The sequence below is a fragment of the Chlorella variabilis genome (assembly GCF_000147415.1).
Source record: "Chlorella variabilis unplaced genomic scaffold CHLNCscaffold_23, whole genome shotgun sequence".
Lineage (NCBI taxonomy): Eukaryota > Viridiplantae > Chlorophyta > Trebouxiophyceae > Chlorellales > Chlorellaceae > Chlorella > Chlorella variabilis.
In genome coordinates this window covers 629,592-646,135 of record NW_005435065.1, presented here as the reverse complement: position 1 = coordinate 646,135, position 16,544 = coordinate 629,592, and the positions used below count along the sequence as shown (strand labels likewise).

The following is a 16,544-nucleotide window of genomic DNA, read 5'->3' as shown; positions in this document are numbered from 1 at the left end:
TCTCAACGGCCCCGAGCCGGGGCTGCCCTCATTGCATACATAGTGCGCCTTTCCCTGCTTTTCTAGTGACCTAGCGTTCCGCACTGCCATTTGGCCAGCCCATGCTCCCGTACCGTTGCGTTTCTCCCCAATGCGCCATGCCACTTTGCCAGTCATACACACGTTTCGATGCGTGCCCTGTCAGCTGCTTGCGTTGCATGTCGCCTTGCTCCACCCTTGTTTTATTGCTTTCTCTGCTTTCGCCCGGTTCCCGTCCCGTTTCGGCGGGGAGTCTATGTTGCAAGTTAGTTCTTGCTTTACCAGACTTTAAGCCCACACAAGCACAAGCAAGAGTTTGAGTTGCCCGATTCCACCGCAGCGTTTGCCCGGTTTGTGTTGGAACACGACGCCCTGCAGATTGGCAAGATTGCGCCCGAGTTCTTGGAGCCCTGCTTCGTGCAACTCTGCAAACACCACAACCTGCGCGTCTTCGCACACCTCCGACCTGACGGAGTTTTCGTACGGTATATCGTGAATTCGATCCTGCCTTCATCAAGGCCAATACACAAGCCACGCGCCGCTAGCCGGTCAGGATAAGTTATCTGACTGCGAGCGCAGCTTTGTGTTTGAATGGCAATGGATCATGATCAGCGGGGTGCGATGCGCAGCCGCCCCATGTGCCATTGCATCGCGCTCATACCTCATGTATGAGGCAGGTATACCGGCCGCAGCAGGCAGCAGGAAGCGGGCGCAACAATAGGCACATATCGGCAATGAGAAGCGGGCAATGCAGCAGGCAGCAGGCTGGCGTGATTACGCCCGCTGATGGTTCAGTTAAGTTCCGACACAGCAGCCGTCCACTGCTTCAGTATCGACTGTTGACGCCTCAACCAGCAGTGCGCATGTGGGAGCAGGCATCATTCACATTTGCATTCATCAAGTTCTTGTGTGTTGCCTGGGAGCACATTTCATGGACACGACCAAAAGACGTGTAAAGTTGATGTTAAACAGGTGTACATGAAAACAGGAAATGGGTGAATCGATTGGCATGCGGAACAACAAGGTGTGTGAAGAGGGGTTAACACAGTAGATGGGTGCAGCCAGGTTAAATCCGGACAGGTTTGATTGGAAAGTTATCAAGTGTGCACATAAACGGCGTTCTTGACGTGGGCGCTGAGAACGGTAGAAGAGCTGGCAAGCAGATCCAGAGCACAAAAGTATGGGTGAGTGGGGTTTCGCTTCGGTCATGGAGCAGTGAGCCGAGCCAAGGCAATCCTGCAACCCCAGAGGGCAATTCTCCTCCATGAGCGTGCTATCCTCTCCCCGCAGAACTGGCCTTGCCTGCCTTCCGCAGCAGGTCTGCCTCTGCGGTATCCAGCGCCCAGCCCAGGTGCGACAGGTCCAGCACCAGGCTCAGCTGCAAGAGAAAAGCCAGCAACAGAGGGAAGCACGGAGGCATGGAACAGATCAGAACTGTGGCAACTCTCTTGAGTCAACTCCAACTGGAAACCTGCTGGGTCTGAGCCTGCCCCTGCTCGCCTGCCTCGCCCACCCCACCCACCTCTTGCCGCTTCCAGTGGAAGCTGCACGTCTTGCTGAGCTGCTCCGGGCACTCGCCCCTGTCCAGCAGCGCCACCTTGTCCGCGCTGCAGGACGGCGGGGAGGGTGGGATGCAGCTGGACAGGCCAGAGGCGCCCATGTGCTGCGAATTCGGCCAACTCACCCTGGCCCCACACCCTGCCAGGTCTGCAGCCGGGGCCTATGGCAGGATCATTATGCAACAAATCACCGCGCTGCACTGAACCCAGACCCCGCCTCACTCGCTCAGGCGCTGGTAGTCCTCCTGCTTCGAGATCACCTCCCACCGCATGTGCTGGCGGCTGGGGTCGGAGTTGTTCAGTGGCACAAAGCTGAGCCCCGTGAAGCCCCAGTCGCGCACCTGCAGGCGCATGTGGGCAGGCAGGCATGCGCAGGCATGCGTGGGTGCCTAGCGAGGGGGAGGGAGGCCACCAGGCGCCCTGTTTGCACACATCTTGCTCGGTCGACAGCTGGACAAACACAGAACACCCCTGCTCGCCGCCAGCGCCGCCCCGCCTGCTCACAAATGCCTCCGCCCACACGCGCTGCAGCGAGTCGGTGCTCTCCACGTCTGGCGAGATGTGGATGGCCACCGCCTTGGGGGGCAGGAAGGGCCACAGCGCGATGGCCGAGCCGTGCACCATGACCAGGATGCTGACGCTGCCCATGATGCGCAGCTGGTCGGGGAAGGGGACGTCCTGCACACAGGGGGGTGCACGAGCAAGTGCGCATTGCAGGGGTACAAAAGAGGGTGCGAGATAGTGACAAATCTTTGTGGTGAGAGGTTGCGACGAATGGTTGGGGCACAAAAAAGGGGGGTGCGAGCGAACTGATGAGGGTGCGAAACAAGGCTATGCACAGGCCAGGGCAGCTGCATCCTGGGGTGGACTGTTTGGTGTGGTCATTCCTTTGCTGTGCGTTCCACCCCCTCACCTCAAAGTACTGCAGCCGCACATCGTCCCCGGGGAAGCGCTGCCGCACAAACTTCTCCACGCTGCGCACGTTGAGCATGTGGCGGCCTGGGGGACAGTGTGGCGCAGGAGCGCATGGGAAAGCATGAGAAGGACCTGGAGGGGCATGCACGGCCAGCTGACCAAATGCGGGCCAACTCAGAACCTGGCCTGCCGCTCAAAAGTGCACGCCGCCCACTCGCACGCCTGGCAGGACAGTGCATCACCCAGCCCCCACACCCCACCCATCAACTCATCCACCCAGCCCACCCACCTGCCTCATACGGCCTGTCCAGAATCAGGACAGTTTTGTTTTGCACGGGGGCAGGCGTGTGAACATCAAGGCCGTAACACGCGCCCAGCCGCTCCCGCCACACCTGCAGCGCATCCGGCGGCATGCCCGCACGCTTGTCCTGCCGCTCCGCACCATACTCGGTTTCACTGCGCGCGAGAGTGGGGGGGGATGTGGGAGGCACATGTTGGTGTGGGGGCAGTTGGGCAGAATGCATGCACACATTGCTGACATTTGCCGAGCGGACTCCAAGCCAGGCATGGACACACAGGGCCCAGCCTCTAGGTGGTGCAGCAGCGCACACCTGGAGCAGCCGCGCTGCGCGTGGCAGTCTGGCCCTATCCCCGACCAGGCCTTGTCTAAAACCACCGTCTGCAGCGCGGTACGGCAGGCAGGCGCCTCAAGGAAGACACGGCAGAAAGAAAGCTTGTTGGCAAACATACATGTGCTGCCTTGCAGAAACACTAGCTGTGTGTGTTGCTGCTGCACACAGACAGACCTTGCGCTCCAGCCGCGCGTCGTCACGGTAGACGGGCGGCCAGCCGGTGACGCAGCGCGCCAGCGTGGCGTTGACTGGCGCCAGCAGGGCGCCACGCTCCCGCGAGTGCAGCAGGAACAGCTGCACCTCTCGTCGCGGCGGGTAGCTGCACTCCCCCAGGTGCCGGCAAAGCGTGTTGTGCAGGGTCACCGCCTGGTTGAAAGCGCAGCAGGGGCGGCAACACGACCGGTTTGAGGTGGGGCTGGGACAAGGGCTGGCGACAGCAGGCAGCAAGCAGGCGAGAGGCACCATGAGGATGCAACAGGCATGCTGCGCCCTAGTGCCAGCAACCCCACAACCCCGACTGTTGCCGGCGCCGACTCACATCCTCTCCAAAGTGGTGAGCCAGGTTGTCCCACCGCTTGGTCACCTTCCACAGCCAGGACAGCGGCACACTGAACCACTGTGGAGCGCAGCACAAAGGGCAGGGAGGCACGTGGGTGCGCGAGGCACGCCCGACAGGCACAGTCAGGCAGAGGCAGGCAAAGCGCACATTCCCAACACACCTCGTTCTCGCCCTCGAGAAGGAAGCCCGCCGCGCTGCGGTGCAGCAGCGTGGGGGCGTACTTTTCGTCTGCAGCTGGATGGTAGGTCACATCCACGGTGGGCAGCTGCAGCTCCTGGTCTGCAGCAGCACATGGCCCGTGCAGATGCTTCAGCAGCAGTTACAAGCAACTCCGCATGGGCACTGCCTGCAGCACGCATGAAACGATCCAGGTTTGGGGGCAGCTAGTGGCTGAGGTGAGCCTCAAGTGGCGGTCGGCAGCAAGCAACCTGTGCGAGCATTCTGCAACAGTCTCCGAATCGGGCATTCGCTGGCCAGCTGCATCTCGTACATCGCACACTGCCAGACGGGCGCTGACCAACACAGCAGGTCCCCTCCCAACACACCGTCGGTCAGGTAGTAGGCGGCGCAGCGGTGCAGGATGAGGCTGGAGAACTCGCACACGCGGTGGTTGGGGTCCTCGCCAGACGTGCACTGCAACATATGCTTAAGAGGCAGATCTGGTGGACAGGCACAGGTACAGTCGACATTGCGCAACAGGCCTGCTCAGGCAGGCAGGCAAGCAGGCGGGCAGGAAATGACTCCCAGCCCGATGTCGTGTGCAGGCACAGCTGGGTCTGGGGGCGTGTCTGGCAAGAGCTGCTGTCCTGATATTTAGCCCCCGGCGGGCGGCGCAGCCCCCGCCACCACCAACACTTGCCTTGTGGGAGCTGCGTGGCAGCGCCCTGAGCGTGCGCGGCGGCTCATCCACTCGCTGCAGGTTGTATTGCCGCTCCGCTCCAGACGCGTCTGCTGCCGCTGCCCCCGCCGCTACATCTGACCGGTTGCGATGCAGCGCCCACACGCTGCCTGCCAGCACAAGTCCCAGCAACGCGACAGCCTGTGGCGAGAGCCGTCTGTTGTGGTGACTGCGCGGCGACGACAGGTGCGGCCTGCTGCCGCCGCTGCCGCCGTTGAGCGGCTGTTCGTGCGTCATGGCCGCGCCGCTGCCGCTGCTGCTGGTTGGCGGCGGATCACTAGCTCGGGCCGGCTACTGCATGCCTGCCACTCTTCTGCTGGGCAAGACAGCCGTTGCAGGTGTGGAGAGGCAGAATTATTGAGGACAGATGGAGCTGGGCGGCAGAAGGTGCGGTGGAACTATAACATAATGCAGAACACGATAGCAACCATCGCTGGGACGGCGGATTCTCGCGAGCGCCGAAATTGTACCGCGCATGCACGGCTGGAAGCGATCTGGCTGAACCAGGGGAATTTCCACCGCCCCGGCATTGAGAACCAATCTGCAAGTGCATGTGCGGCATTCTAATCTAATACCAGCAACACACTCCTGCTTGGTGCGTCCTCCCTCGCATGTCTTGTTCTTTTTTGTATCCCTAGTAGGTCTGGGGCAGACCTCGACACCAGCTCTGGCCTCTGGCGCAGGTTGAACTGGGGCTGCCGCCAGTGCCGCCAGTGCCGCCAGCAGCCACCCGTGGCGTTGGTCGCAGGCGCGAACCGACTCTTTTCGGCACAGCTGAGAAGCATGTCAGCCTCGGGTCAGCTAGTACACTGGTTGCATAGCATGTCTGCAGCTCTGCGCAGCAGCGACTCGACCCAACCTGCCCCACCCCAGGCGGAACCACCTGTCCCCGTTGGGCAACCAGGGCTGTCGCTGTCATCTAGTGGTGCAGTGCTGCTGTTCAACACACTGGTTATTACATGTGCAGGGCTCCGGCGGTGGTTTCCAGTGGCGAGATCTCTAGGCAGGCAGGCGCTCGCAAAAAAGTAGGTAGGCAGCGGAACAGCAGGGAACACCTGTCGAGTTGCAAACTACGGGTTCGTATCATATTCATGGGTTCATATCATGGGGGGGATGCCAGCAAGCAGCACTAGCACTCTTGTATGTCTTGCGCGTTTCGTCGATCAACACGCGATCCTCGTGGCAGCAGATGGGGCAATGGCCCGCGTCTCCTGCCATGCGCCCACCTCCGTCCCTCCAGCGTTTTCACTTGGTGGTGGTGGCCTCTGTGGCGCGGTGCTGAGCCTCGTGGCCTGCCTCCTCAGCCCTGTGCTGGGCGTGCTCCATCTTCTCACCTGCAGCCACAAGTTGGCATCACTTCAGCGGTGGGTGGAACGGGAGCAGGCGATGCGCACCTGGTTGTGCTTGCCCAGGATCTTTTTTGCTGCCAAGCAGCTGACAAGTGCGCAGTGCGCCAAATGCCGTAACCACAATCAGGCTGTCAGAGCGGGAGTGGTGCTCGTCGTCTTGCTGCGCCCCTTACAATAGCCACAAGCCCACCTGCACGGTGCGGAATCTCCTCCACCTTGGCCTTGGTCTGCAAGCCGGTGGGCAGGAGGATGGATGGCGGGCAGCAGCATGAGCACAGAGAGCATTGAGTACGGAACACAGGAAGACAAGATGAGCGCTCTAGGCGGGGCTGGGCGCCCAGCTTCAGGCCCTGTGGTATCTGCCGGGCAGCTGCACGAGCGGTGGCGGCAAGGATGCAAGGTGGCAGCATTGAGGCAGCCCACTGACCTGAAAAGCCTTGTCCTTTGTGGCATCCCATGCCTTGCCAGCCGCCTCGCCGGTGGCAGCAACCGAGTCGGCCAGCCTCTCGCCGATGGGCTTGCTGCTGGACATGGCTTGAGTGGTGTGGTGGAAGGGTGGGCAACTGGGCAACAAAGGGCAGGTTGGGGGTTGGTGGCTGGGAGTACAAAGGAAACTCAATTTAGTGGTAAAACGTGTGCCTTGGCCGAAGATAGCCAGCGTGCAGCGTGAGTCAGACATCTCAGGATTTGGTAGCTCTTAGCTGGCCATGACCTGTCATGATTTGGTCATGGTCAGACCAGCAGCTGCCAGCTCTGTGGGTACTAAACAACGCGCTTGATACATCTCTGCACTTCTTCAATCGCGCATTATTTACTACCTTCCACTGCTTTGCACGCGCTTTCAGCCCTCCCCGCCTCCTGCAAGCAACCATGTTCGCGATGACTCTCGCCGCCCCCACTCGCGGCTTCATGGCAGCGCGCCCGGCAATGCTGATTAACAGGAAGGCTTACCGCGTTGCACATGTGGCCCGGGCAGGGGTGAGCTGGTGGCAGGGCTGGTGGCAGCAGCCTGCCATGGTGCCATCAGAACTTTGCCAGAAGAACACGCGTTGCACGACTGCATTGCCACAGCTGGACGTATGCTGATGTGTGGTCATGCCCTCGCCCATTACAGCCAGATGCTTCTAAAAAATCTCCCCCTGCGCCCCCCGCACCGCCAGCTATTACATAATCGTGACCGTCTCTAACTGGTCTTCTTGCAGGACCAGACCGCGACAGAGAAGGCCAAGCAGGCATACGAGTCTGCCAAGGGAGACCTCAGGTGGGCACTGGTCAACCATTGGCCTGGGGAGAGCTGATGGGGCTAGCCAGCGGGGGTGGATCAAACATGCCACATGGTGCAGTCTTGCACATCTACGAGCGCATGCTAACCGACAAAACATCCCTGCCACATCCCCCCCTCTTGCAGCGAGTCCGCCCAGCAGGTGAAGGATCGTGTGGGCAGCGCCGCTGAGGACGCCAAGGACCGGCTGAACGACGTTGCCGAGGACCGCCAGGAGAAGCTCGGCGATGCCAAGGAGAAGGTCGGCGACGCCCTGTCCAGCGCAGGCGACTCTGCAAAGGTGGGCAGGAGTGGTTTGCTGCTGCGGGTGTGTACTGCAGCAACCAATGCCAAGGATGGTGTGTGTGCTGCTCAATCAAGCGAGCAATGGTGGTGAACTTCCTAGTCTCATCTGCTACTCTTGCCCATCCCCTCCAGCAGGACACTTACGAGAGTGGCAAGGAGAAGGCCGGCAGTGTGGCAGACACAGTGGCGGAGAAGGCAAACGCCGCTGGCAACGCTGTGAAGGTGGGCTGCGCAGCATCGCAACTGTTGAAAGCTCTCTGCTCATTTTCCGTCAGAACAATGCGCAGGCAGCTCAATGCTTCAGAGTTGGCATTTTTCTGCTTGCCCACCCGCAACGTACATGCGCCACTGCATCTTGTCGCGGTCTCACCTCTTCCCCTCTCTACCCTGCCGGCAAACTGCAGGAGACTTACGAGAGCGGCAAGGAGAAGGCCAGCGATCTTGCCGGCCAAGTGGTGGACAAAGTGAAGGATGCCGGCCACGGTGTCAAGGTGCGTGCTAGCTTCCCTCCTGGCTGTGTGCAACGGAATTGCACAGAGATCACAAACTGTCGGCAGAATTGCTAATGTCAACTCGACCCCTGCTGCATATGTGCAGGACGCCATTGGGGATGCTGCCCACCGCATCGAGGAGGCAGCAGACCGCCATTAAGCGCAAGTGTTGAGGTGCGCCAGGATGTGCATCAAGTAATGCTGCTGAGCTTCGCATTCCATGCTGGTCAGCAGCCTACCTTGCCTGCAGCCGGGCCAAGTGTTCTCGTGCCGCTGTGCGTCCGCCTCCTGCCTGCAGGTTGTGAGCATGTCCCAGAAAAGGCCCTCAAGAGCTACTCAATCGAAGAGTGATTCAGCCACGAAGGGAATGAACCCGCATACACAGCTTGACAGTCGGCACATGGTTGGCTGCCAGGTTCATTTCCATGCATGATACGAAGCAGCACCGGCGACCTTACATCTGCGCGCATGCATGGTATGCCCAAATCCGCTGCACCCTCCTGTAAACTAGATCCCTCTGTTCAATGGTTGTGAGGCGGCTCATTGATGTGTGAGTGACATCTGGTTGGTGATGCAGCAGCCTGCTGTGCGCAGAGGCTTGCACCTGCGTTCGCTGCCGACAGTCCGCCGCCACCGGCCCATGAGTTGGTCGCGGCTAAGAAAGGCCTTCTTTGAAGGCGCTGGAGCTAGTGTCTAAACCCTCCGAGAGGGCTCAGGTTCGATTCCTCCCATGTCGAAACTTTGTGAGGACAAACGCGGCATAGCCGACCGGCTCAGCGCCAATCCAAGCCAATTCCTTCGGGAACGCCTAATAGAATCGCCAAGGCTTCGGCACAGGCCTCCCCGGGACCCATTCACTACTAGTGGGGGGTACTGCACTTGGCGCGTCGGGCAGATCAAATAATGGTCTAAAGCTAGACGCTAAAACCGGGAAGTTAAGCCTGTGGAGGCTCTTCCCCACCTTTACCTTTACCTATGAGCGAGCTGCAGCAGGGGAAGCGCCTGCCGCCACCGAATGGATACCGTCTGCTGGCTGCATCTCTGCAATAAAGATCTTTGGAGGAGGCTGGTTGTCTTGAGGCAGCAGCGGGCTGAATCGGCAGCAAGAGGCGAGCGGTGCAAATGTCAAGAGATAAGTCGTCCATACATGATTGCATCAGTGAAGGAAAAGGCAGAACAAAGCCTTGAGCAACTTTTCTTGTGCCACTGTTTCTACCCATCGAACCCGCAGCTTGCAACTCGTCCAGTTTCCCTGCTGGGCCGCTACCTGCCTACCTTTTGCGAGCGCCTGCCTAGAGATGGCGCCACCAAAAACCACTGCCCGAGCCCTGCTGAGGCATATGTAACAACAGTTTGTCGAAGACAGCAGTACTGCACCACTGGATGACAGCGACAGCCGGGTTGTCCAATCGGGACAGGTGGTTCCGCCTGGGCTGGGGCAGGTTGGGTCGAGTCGCTGCTGCGCAGAGCTGCAGACATGTTGTGCAACCCGCAGAGCTGCAGACATGCTATGCAACCAGTGTACTAGCTGCCCCGAGGCTGACATGCTTCTCAGCTGTGCCGAAAAGAGTCGTTCGCGCCTGCGACCAACGCCACGGGTGGCTGCTGGCGGCACTGGCGGCACTGGCGGCAGCCCCAGTTCAACCTGCGCCAGAGGCCAGAGCTGGTGTCGAGGTCTGCCCCAGACCTACTAGGGATACAAAAAAGAACAAGACATGCGAGGGAGGACGCACCAAGCGGCCAAAGCAGGAGTGTTTTCCTGGTCTTAGGTTAGAATGACACACAGACACTTGCAGATTGGTTCTCAATGCCGGGGCGGTGGAAATTCCCCTGGTTCAGCCAGATCGCTTCCAGCCGTGCATGCGCGGTACAATTTCGGCGCTCGCGAGAATCCGCCGTCCCAGCGATGGTTGCTGTCGTGTTCTGCATTCTGTTATAGTTCCACCGCATCTTCTGCCGCCCAGCTCCATCTGTCCTCAATAATTCTGCCTCTCCACACCTGCAACGGCTGTCTTGCCCAGCAGAAGAGTGGCAGGCATGCAGTAGCCGGCCCGAGCTATTGATCCGCCGCCAACCAGCAGCAGCGGCAGCGGCGCGGCCTTGACGCACGAACCGCCGCTCAACGGCGGCAGCGGCGGCAGCAGGCCGCACCTGTCGTCGCCGCGCAGTCACCACAACAGGCGGCTCTCGCCACAGGCTGTCGCATTGCTGGGACTCGTGCTGGCAGGCAGCGTGTGGGCGCTGCATCGCAACCGGTCGGATGTAGGGGTGGGGGCAGCGGCAGCAGACGCCTCTGGACCGGAGCGGCAATACAACCTGCAGCAATTGGATAAGCCGCCGTGCACGCTGAAGGCGCTGCCACGCAGCTCCCACAAGGCAGGTTCTGGTGGTGGCGGGGGCTGCGCCACCCGCCGGGACTAGATGTCGGGACAGCAGCACTTGCTTCGTTGCCAGAGACGCCCCAGACCTGGCTTTGCTTGCACATGACATCGGGCTGGAAGTCATTTGCTGCCTGCATGCTTGCGTGCCTGCTGAGCAGGTTTGTTGCGTATTGTTGTACCTGCGTCTGTGCCATTGCATCTGTGGCAGGAACAACTGAAGTGGCCTAAGTTTCACACCGAGGGCTGCTTGCTGGCCCTCCTGGAACAGTGATTCACGTCAGTATGTCTGAAGGGCGAGTACAGTCAGCAGCGCTGGCCATCCACCGCCCAGCTGCTGCCGCCAACGCCGCCTGTACGAAGGCCGTGCCGACATCGAACTGCCAGCAAGTCTTTGGCGCAGCTGAGAGAGATGCCAGCCTCCAAATGAGATGATCGGCTGTCAGGAGTTGCGCTGCTTTCGGCGGCACTCTCACAGCTCGACATCACGACAAGCCGCTCAGGACAGCTGCAACCTTGGTGCAGCATCAATGCCGCCACTTGCCTGCAGCATTGCAGCTGCTGGGTCCATATGACTGACACGCCATGGCTGAAGCAACGGGTATGGCGGCGATGTCGGAGCAGAATGTGCACGACATGCCAAATGCGACGGCAATCTACCTGAGGGGCACAGGTGTGTTGTGACGGCTCGGCCATGTCCTTGGTGTTTCGATGTTGTGCTCGAACCAGCACCTACCCACCTGCCCTTTGTCTGCAGTGGCGGTATAGCTGGCATGGGTTGGCAGCAGCTTGGGCACATGGAGGTGACCTGCTGATGCACCCTTCCCTTCACTGTGTGCGACCATTCAACACTCAGCAAGATGCCTGCCGCTCACGGCTGCCGCATCAGCGTGCCACCAACGCCAGCTTGTTGGCAGAAGCCAGCACATTCCACCCGAAACAGCAGCCGGCTAGGCGAACGCCAGTCACCTGGCTGGACGAGCTTCGACACCCGGCGGTTGACTGAACGATGAGGCGCAGGCTTTTTCGCAGCTGGTTTGGAGCTCAACTACCATCTCAAGCAGTTATTACACTCCGGGCAAATTAATGCACTCCAAGGAACACTCAATTGGCCTAGAAGTGTTAACGAAACACTTGCAAGAAAGATGACATCTCAGATTGCCCAGAAGAAGGCTGGTGTTTAAAGCATGTGGGGGCGTGCGTACTTTTGCTGGGATGTGGGGGAGGGGGCGACCACGAGGGTGGGGTGAGCTGGCGCGCGAATATGTTCAGGGAGAGCATTGCAGTCCACCGTTGGAATCAGGGCACATGCATCGGGAAATGTGCGTGCCGAGGTCACAACAGCTGCGCGGCCAGGAAGGCAGCCAGGACGGCGAAGGGCAGGCCGGCGTTGCACAGCGCCCAGGCAGCAGAGGACGGGGTGGGGGCAGGTGCGGGTGCGGATGCGGGCACGGGCTCAGGGGTGGTGCCAGAGGCGGCCTCGCTCGTGGTGGCCACGCCCTCGGGGTAGGTGAGGAAGACGCTGGAGTGGTGGGGGGAGCAGTCGTCGAGGACGCCCAGGGCATTGGCCATGGCGGCCAGCGCGTCCCTCACAGCGTAGCCCTCCTGCACGATGCAGCGCCGCTGCTCCATGGTGGCGGCGCTGTACCGCTTGTAGTCCGCGCCCAGCAGGCCGTCGATGAAGGTCTGGTTAACGGCGGCGGCGCCGACGTTGTCCACCACATCCTGCGATGCAGTGGGAGCAGGGGCGGCGCGACGCAGATTGGGGCCAGAACACGCACCGCGCGATGGTGTGCACACGATGAAAGAAGGCCAGCAGGCACAGCTGGCAGGCTGACCCCGCCGTGCAGCCTTGGGTGTGGTGCAACGGTTAGACAGACGCACGGCAACCTGATTCCCACCTCGGTCTCGATGTCCAGGCACTCCACGGCGTCCTTGACGGCAGCCACAAACGTGTCGCACTCGGCTTGTGCCAGCGGGCAGAAAGGCACGGCCTGCAGGTGGGCACAGCGGGACGCCACCCAGGCAGCACACATAGCCTCTGAGCCCCAGCTGGCTGGCATGCCCGGCGGCACACAGGCAGTCGCGTGGCGGCAGTTGCGCATGCACGTACGCTGCGCCGCACGCCAGCGCTGGCTGCCGCGCTGTCGGCGGGCCCCACCTGCGACAGGATGCCCTTCCAGTTGTTGTAGAAGATGAGCTGCGACAGGTCGCTGCTCGTCTCCTCCTCGCTGCTGACCTTCTTGGCCACCACCTCGCTGGCCAGGTTCAGCATGCCCTCCAGGCTGGAGGCGGAGGTGAAGAGCTGCGGGTTGGTGCTGTTCAGCGTGGTCTGCAGCTGCTGCAGCGTGGTCTCCACGCCCTCCGCATACGCCAGCGTCTCTGGGCCCAGGTCGCCATCCCTGCACGCCGGCGCACGTTGGGGGGGTGAGAGACGGGTGAGCGCGCAGCCGTGCCGCTCGGGAAGCCGGCAGCGCACACGGCCGCTGGAGCGGGCCCCGCTCCAGCCGGAAACCGGAAACGTCTATTCATGCATGCCAGGGGCGGCTGTGTTGTACAGTTGTACGCCCGCCCTCGGCGCCACCTGTACACCAGGCGCTCCAGCCTGTGGAAGCCCTTGAACAGATCGGACAGCTCGCCCTCGGGGAAGGAGTACTCCCGGGCGTCCAGGTTGGCGTCCAGGCCGGGGAAGCTGGTGGCCAGCACCTGGAGGCCGCAGGCGGGGCGAGGGGCGGCGGGAGATGACGCGGGGCTGCTGCCCCATCCTGGCGTTGCCACCCCCCTCTCACGCTGACGCGTGGCCTGCCTGTGTGTGTGCAATTCACGGGGGGGGCACACAGCAGCCAGAACTCGAGCCATGGCGTGGCAGGCGCACACCCACCCACCTCCACTTGCTCGTAGATGGGGCGGGTGGCGGGGTACAGCGCCCTGGCGGCCTCCAGGTCGCCCGCCGCCACGGCGCGGGTGAAGTTCTGGGAGGCGGCGATCTGGTAGGGCAGCAGGGCTCGGAAGTAGTCCAGGCCGCCCAGTATCTCGGGGGTGTCGGCGGTGTAGAGGGTGGGGGTGGTGGTGGGGGTGCACTCGACCTCGGTGCCGCCCGAGGCCTCGCCCTCGGCTGCCGCCTCGCCCGCTTCACCCGCTTCTCCTGCTTCACCCGCTTCACCTGCCTCGCCGGCCTCGCCCGCCTCGCTGCCTGCCGCCAGCTTGATGTCCAGTGCCTCGGCGGCCTGCGCCGGCATGCGGTGGGTTGGCGCGGGAGGGGGGCGGCGGCGGGGGGCGAGGCGAGCGAGGGCTGGCCTCTGCTCTGGTAGCGGTGGCGTCGCACGCCGGCGCCGCCATGCACCAGGGCCACGAGTGCGGCGGCAGGCACGGCACTGGCTGGGCACTGGCCCCCGGGAGGGGTTGCCCCCCCCCCCCACACACACACACCACCACCACCACCACCAGCGCCGCCGACCAGCGCACCTCCTGCAGCAGCTCTGCCACCTCATAGAAGGCGTCCTGGATGAGGGCCCGTGTGGCGATGGGGACGGAGGAGTAGGGGGCGTAGGCCTTGCCGCCGTCGGCGGTGGCGTTGACCAGCGGCTCCAGCAGCGCCGCCGCCTCCTCCAGCCCTCGGCCACCTCCTCCGCCAGCGTGGCGTTGGCGGCCGCCAGGCTGTCCTCCCAGTGCTGGAACATCTGGGAGATGCCCTGCACGTGAGCAGGGAGGGCAGAGGGGGGCAGGAGGCTGGCTGGCATCGGTGGGGGCGGCGGCGGTCGAGGCCAAGCAGGGAGCGGGCGCGGCAGGCGGCAGGCGCCTGCGCCTGCTCCAGCTGGCGCGCGAGCCGAGGGGCAAGAAGCTTGGCCGCCGCCGCCCGCCCAGCAGGCCCGCGGGCGCCCAGCAGGCCGCGCGCACATTCTATACCCCTCCCGCCCCCCGTCCGCCCAGCAGGCCCGCCGCCGCCGCCAGCCTCGCACCAGCCCCTGTACCCCTGCCCGCACCCCTCCCGTACCGCTCCCGTACCGCCCCCGCACCCCTCCCCACCTCCAGGTTGTTGTAGAAGATGAGCACCGACTGGTCGCTCCACGTCTCCTCCTCGCTGTTGAACTTCTTCTTGGCCACCTTGCGCGCCACCTCGATGAGGCCTGCAAAGATCTGGGAGGCAGAGTAGGCCTCGGAGGTCTGCAGCTTGGACACGAGGGTCTTGTAGTCAGCCACCAGCTGCTCCGCCCAGGGCACGGCGGCCGCCAGGTCGCCGTCGCGGTACAGCAGCGCCTCGATGCGGTGGCTGCCCTGCAGCGCGGCGCGGGGGGCGCCGGCGGGGCGCGCGGGCGGTTGGAATGGGCGGCGACGGGCGGGCGGCGGCGGCGCCCCGCCCGGCCCCTCCATGTGCTGTTCAAGAAGCAATGTTCCAAGTGCTGGGGGGGACAGAAGCGCGGCGCGGGGCCTCCCGGGAGCTGGGTGCTGGTGCGGAAGGCGTGGAAGGCAGGGGGCAAGCAGGGGCAGGGGCTGGCAGGGGCATGCAGGGGCAGCCGCCCGGCTCGCCTTGAAGATGGCGCCGGGGGTGCCGATCAGGTCCTGGCTGTACGCCTCTCCGTACTGGTGTACCTCTGGGCGGGAGTCGATGTCCCTGCCGCACAGCAGGGAGGCAGTGGTGGAGAAGCACCACCCCCAGGCCCGCTCCCGCGCCAGACGCGGAGCGGGAGCAGCACCGCACGGGCGAGAGGCGTGGTGGTGGTTGTGGTGGGGGGAGGCAACCAGCGGGGCGGCGGCCCCTCACTTGTCGCTGTCGCCAAACACCTCGTACAGGTGCTCGATCTGCTCGTACTCAGGGCGCAGCTTGAGGTAGGCGGCCTTGGCGGCGGCGGCGTCGCCCGACCGGATGGCGGCGAGCAGGGCCTCGGCGTTGGCGACGGACAGCTCAGCGGCGCCGCGCGCAAACGCCACCACCTGGTCCACCGCGGCCTGGGACTCTGCACGGCAGCGACACGCAGCGCCCAGGGCCCGTGGGCGGCGGCGGCATGACAATGTGCAGCATGCATGAGGACAAGAAGCCCCTCGGCGTCGGCTCCCGGCCGCCCACCTGGGGTCGACTCCAGGAGGCGGCGCGCCTGCGTGCATGCATGGACGTTTGGAATGGAGTGATTGGCAGGGGCAGCTCGCGGGGGACACATCCAGCCAGGAGGAGGCTTTGAAAGCTCCGTGCAGCGGCCGGCATGCGCCGCTCCATGGCCATGCTGTCGGGGGTGGATGCCAAGCATGTGTTGCGCGATGCCGCACTCACCCGGCGACCGCTTTCTGTGCTGGTCAAGCTCATGCAGCCCAGGATAAGGGCGCAGAGGCCGAGGGCGGCAAAGCTCCCCATTGCGCCCGTCAACGCCATCTCTGCCCGGTCCTTGCTGCCGGCCCAGCGAACCTGGAAAAATAAAAATAAGACTGGATAGTGTGGATGAGGCTACTACAGAGGGTGCTCAGGCTGGAATGCGCACGGCACACGTCGCGCATGCACACGTGTGGGCATGTGTTGCCCCCTGATGTGGCACCCTCCCGATTGGGCAACCCCCGCCCCCGCTCGCTCCTGGCAGCCCGCGCGGCGCTCCCCTCCCATACGTGAACTGACCCCATAGAGCCATGTTTGAGGGTTGAGCGGGGCGGAGCGGGGCTGCTTGCACACGTGATGGCATGCACGCTTCAACGCTCCCGCTGTCATCTCACCTCTCTAGCGTCAGAAATACAACTCTTACAAGCCAACCAACACGAACAGAGAGACCGAACAACAGAAATGAACAGGAAATATGAAGCCGCCACAGGCGGCAGCACCTTTCAGCGGAGACGGCAAAGCGTACAAGGCACACTTCTTCAATGGTTCTTGCAATTGCCACCCTTACCGGTTATACAGCCACAGTGCCGCCCACACCGCGCACCATTCTTCTTGCAGCTGCAGTTCCGGGTGCAGGCGCCGCGGCAGCCGCAGCGCACGGCTGCCTTGCCGCCGCCGGGCTGCGCCGCCATCGCCACATTGAGAGACACCACAGGCACTCCTCGCTGCGCCGTGCCGCTGAAGGTCAGCTCGCTGGCCAGGCTGGGTGGCGCCTTAGATAGCCTGCTGGCCTGATGCATACCCTCCACCACTCCAGCTCCGCTCCGCAGCCGGTACATGGTCACGCCAAAGGGCCGCTTGATCTCCACACGCGGG

The 16,544-nt window shown here is 62.9% G+C and overlaps 4 protein-coding genes across 4 annotated transcripts; 1 reads left to right on the top strand and 3 right to left on the bottom strand.

Annotated features, from left to right (window-relative positions):
- Window positions 1-912: 912 nt before the first annotated feature.
- Window positions 913-4,818, bottom strand: CHLNCDRAFT_58946 (expressed protein; the record flags this gene model as incomplete). The annotated part of the gene is made up of 12 exons (XM_005844302.1): window positions 913-1,396; window positions 1,541-1,625; window positions 1,800-1,918; window positions 2,082-2,255; window positions 2,491-2,576; window positions 2,782-2,948; window positions 3,104-3,171; window positions 3,299-3,490; window positions 3,663-3,740; window positions 3,844-3,962; window positions 4,229-4,384; window positions 4,539-4,818. The coding sequence occupies 12 exons, from the start codon at window positions 4,816-4,818 to the stop codon at window positions 1,292-1,294; spliced, it is 1,629 nt and encodes a 542-aa protein (XP_005844364.1). The 3' UTR covers window positions 913-1,291.
- A 1,008-nt stretch (window positions 4,819-5,826) lies between these two features.
- On the bottom strand, window positions 5,827-6,462 carry CHLNCDRAFT_139174 (hypothetical protein; the record flags this gene model as incomplete). Its single annotated transcript, XM_005844301.1, has 3 exons — window positions 5,827-5,915; window positions 6,121-6,157; window positions 6,358-6,462. 3 exons carry the CDS (start codon window positions 6,460-6,462, stop codon window positions 5,827-5,829), a joined length of 231 nt encoding a protein of 76 aa, XP_005844363.1.
- Window positions 6,463-6,809: 347 nt separating this feature from the next.
- Window positions 6,810-8,148, top strand: CHLNCDRAFT_139173 (hypothetical protein; the record flags this gene model as incomplete). Its single annotated transcript, XM_005844385.1, has 6 exons — window positions 6,810-6,908; window positions 7,133-7,191; window positions 7,339-7,492; window positions 7,633-7,719; window positions 7,902-7,988; window positions 8,095-8,148. The coding sequence occupies 6 exons, from the start codon at window positions 6,810-6,812 to the stop codon at window positions 8,146-8,148; spliced, it is 540 nt and encodes a 179-aa protein (XP_005844447.1).
- A 4,370-nt stretch (window positions 8,149-12,518) lies between these two features.
- On the bottom strand, window positions 12,519-13,078 carry CHLNCDRAFT_14379 (hypothetical protein; the record flags this gene model as incomplete). The annotated part of the gene is made up of 2 exons (XM_005844300.1): window positions 12,519-12,768; window positions 12,951-13,078. Coding segments are annotated over 2 exons (378 nt in total), but the record flags the coding sequence as incomplete, so codon positions are not given.
- Window positions 13,079-16,544: the final 3,466 nt, after the last annotated feature.